The sequence below is a fragment of the Budorcas taxicolor genome, chromosome X (genome assembly GCF_023091745.1).
Source record: "Budorcas taxicolor isolate Tak-1 chromosome X, Takin1.1, whole genome shotgun sequence".
Lineage (NCBI taxonomy): Eukaryota > Metazoa > Chordata > Mammalia > Artiodactyla > Bovidae > Budorcas > Budorcas taxicolor.
This window is the reverse complement of record NC_068935.1, coordinates 17,064,675-17,066,160: the sequence shown is the minus strand read 5'-3', so window position 1 is coordinate 17,066,160 and position 1,486 is coordinate 17,064,675. Positions and strand designations below refer to the sequence as shown.

General features: G+C 49.6%; 1 protein-coding gene across 1 annotated transcript; it reads left to right on the top strand.

Moving 5' to 3' along the window:
* The first annotated feature begins 612 nt into the window (after positions 1-612).
* On the top strand, positions 613-1,125 carry LOC128070379 (late histone H2B.L4-like). The gene has a single exon (XM_052663697.1). The coding sequence runs from the start codon at positions 613-615 to the stop codon at positions 1,123-1,125; it is 513 nt and encodes a 170-aa protein (XP_052519657.1).
* Positions 1,126-1,486: the final 361 nt, after the last annotated feature.

Sequence of the window (1,486 nt, the reverse complement as noted above, 5' to 3'; positions counted from 1 at the left end):
GAAGCCAGAACATTCTGCTCATGCCACTGTAGGTCAACCAGGAGAAGATTCTGTGTTGGAGTAAAATGTCCACCAAGTGTCCTGAGTCACTCTGATGCCTGAAAGAGCTGGAACTATGGAGGTCTGTCATACTCTCTCAGGAAGCTTTAACTGATTATTTCATTTTTCAATTTAGGTGACTTTCACTGAGTTTGGCTGAAAGTGAAAGTGAAGTCACTCAGTCGTGTCCGACTCTTTGCGACCCCATGGACACCAGGCTCCTCCGCCCATGGGCTTTTCTAGGCAAGAGTACTGGAGTGGGTTGCCATTTCCTTCTCCATGGAATCTTCCCGACCCAGGGATCGAACCCAGCTATCCCGTCTTGTAGACAGACACTTTACCGTCAGAGGCACGAGGGGAGTTTGACTGACTGGGGGTTAAACATGGGGGAGGGGCATAGCAGGAGTAGGGAGGTGGGACATCCGGTGTCACATGACATGGGCTGCCATAGTAACAGGCCTCCCTGCCTTGCATCCAATCAGATATGGACGGTGTCTGTGACGTCAGGGAAAGCTGGGCCTATAAATTTGGCCAACGGCTGTCAACGGCCTCACTGCTCTTCTGGGCTGCGCTATGGAGAATGGTGGCTCTACCGTGTCTGCACCATCCTCTGACAGCCATGAGGAAGACGTGATCACCAAAGAAACCGGCACCTCCGAAACTGAGCCCTCTGAAACGGAGATGGCGAAAGCCGAGACCTCCAAACCAGAGCCGTATGATGTGGAACCAAAAAAGGCAAAGCAGAAGACAGCTAAGGGCCGCCGTTGCCGTTGCCGTCGCCGTCGCCGCCGCTGCCATCAGGGCAATTTCTCCAGCTTTGCTACCTATTTCCCTAGGGTGCTGAAGCAAGTACATACAGGCCTGAGTCTTTCCCGTGAGTCCGTGAACGTCCTGGATTCGTTTGTGAAAGATATGTTCGAGCGGATTGCCGAAGAGGCCGGGCGCCTGGCCCACTGCAACAAGCGCTGCACCATCATGACCGAAGACATCCAGACAGCTGTGCGTCTTCTGTTGCCTGGGGAGCTCGGCAAGTATGCCACGTCCGAGGCCACCAAGTCGGTCATCAGATACCACACCTGCAGATGAACTGCCCCAGGACTGTCTGACCATCGCAAACCAGACTTAAGGGTTCTCCCCTTAGGCCCTACATTTAATCTTTAAAACATTTCTACCCCAAAGAAAACATTAAAAACCTCATTAACTTTGCTTCAATATGTGTCGGTTGTGTCATTTGTTCGATGGAAAATCGTGTACTTTTTTCTTAACATATTGCAACTCGTCACTTTCCTAAATGGTTATTTCTTTTCGTGGTTTCTCAGTGATTTTAGGGATCTTTATGGTCAAAATTCTTTCCCAAAAAGTTTCATTGGCCTTTTCCATTTTCATTCTCCCATCTCTATCTAGGTATCATCCAGAGATTTTTATATGGGTATAGCAACTGATAAAG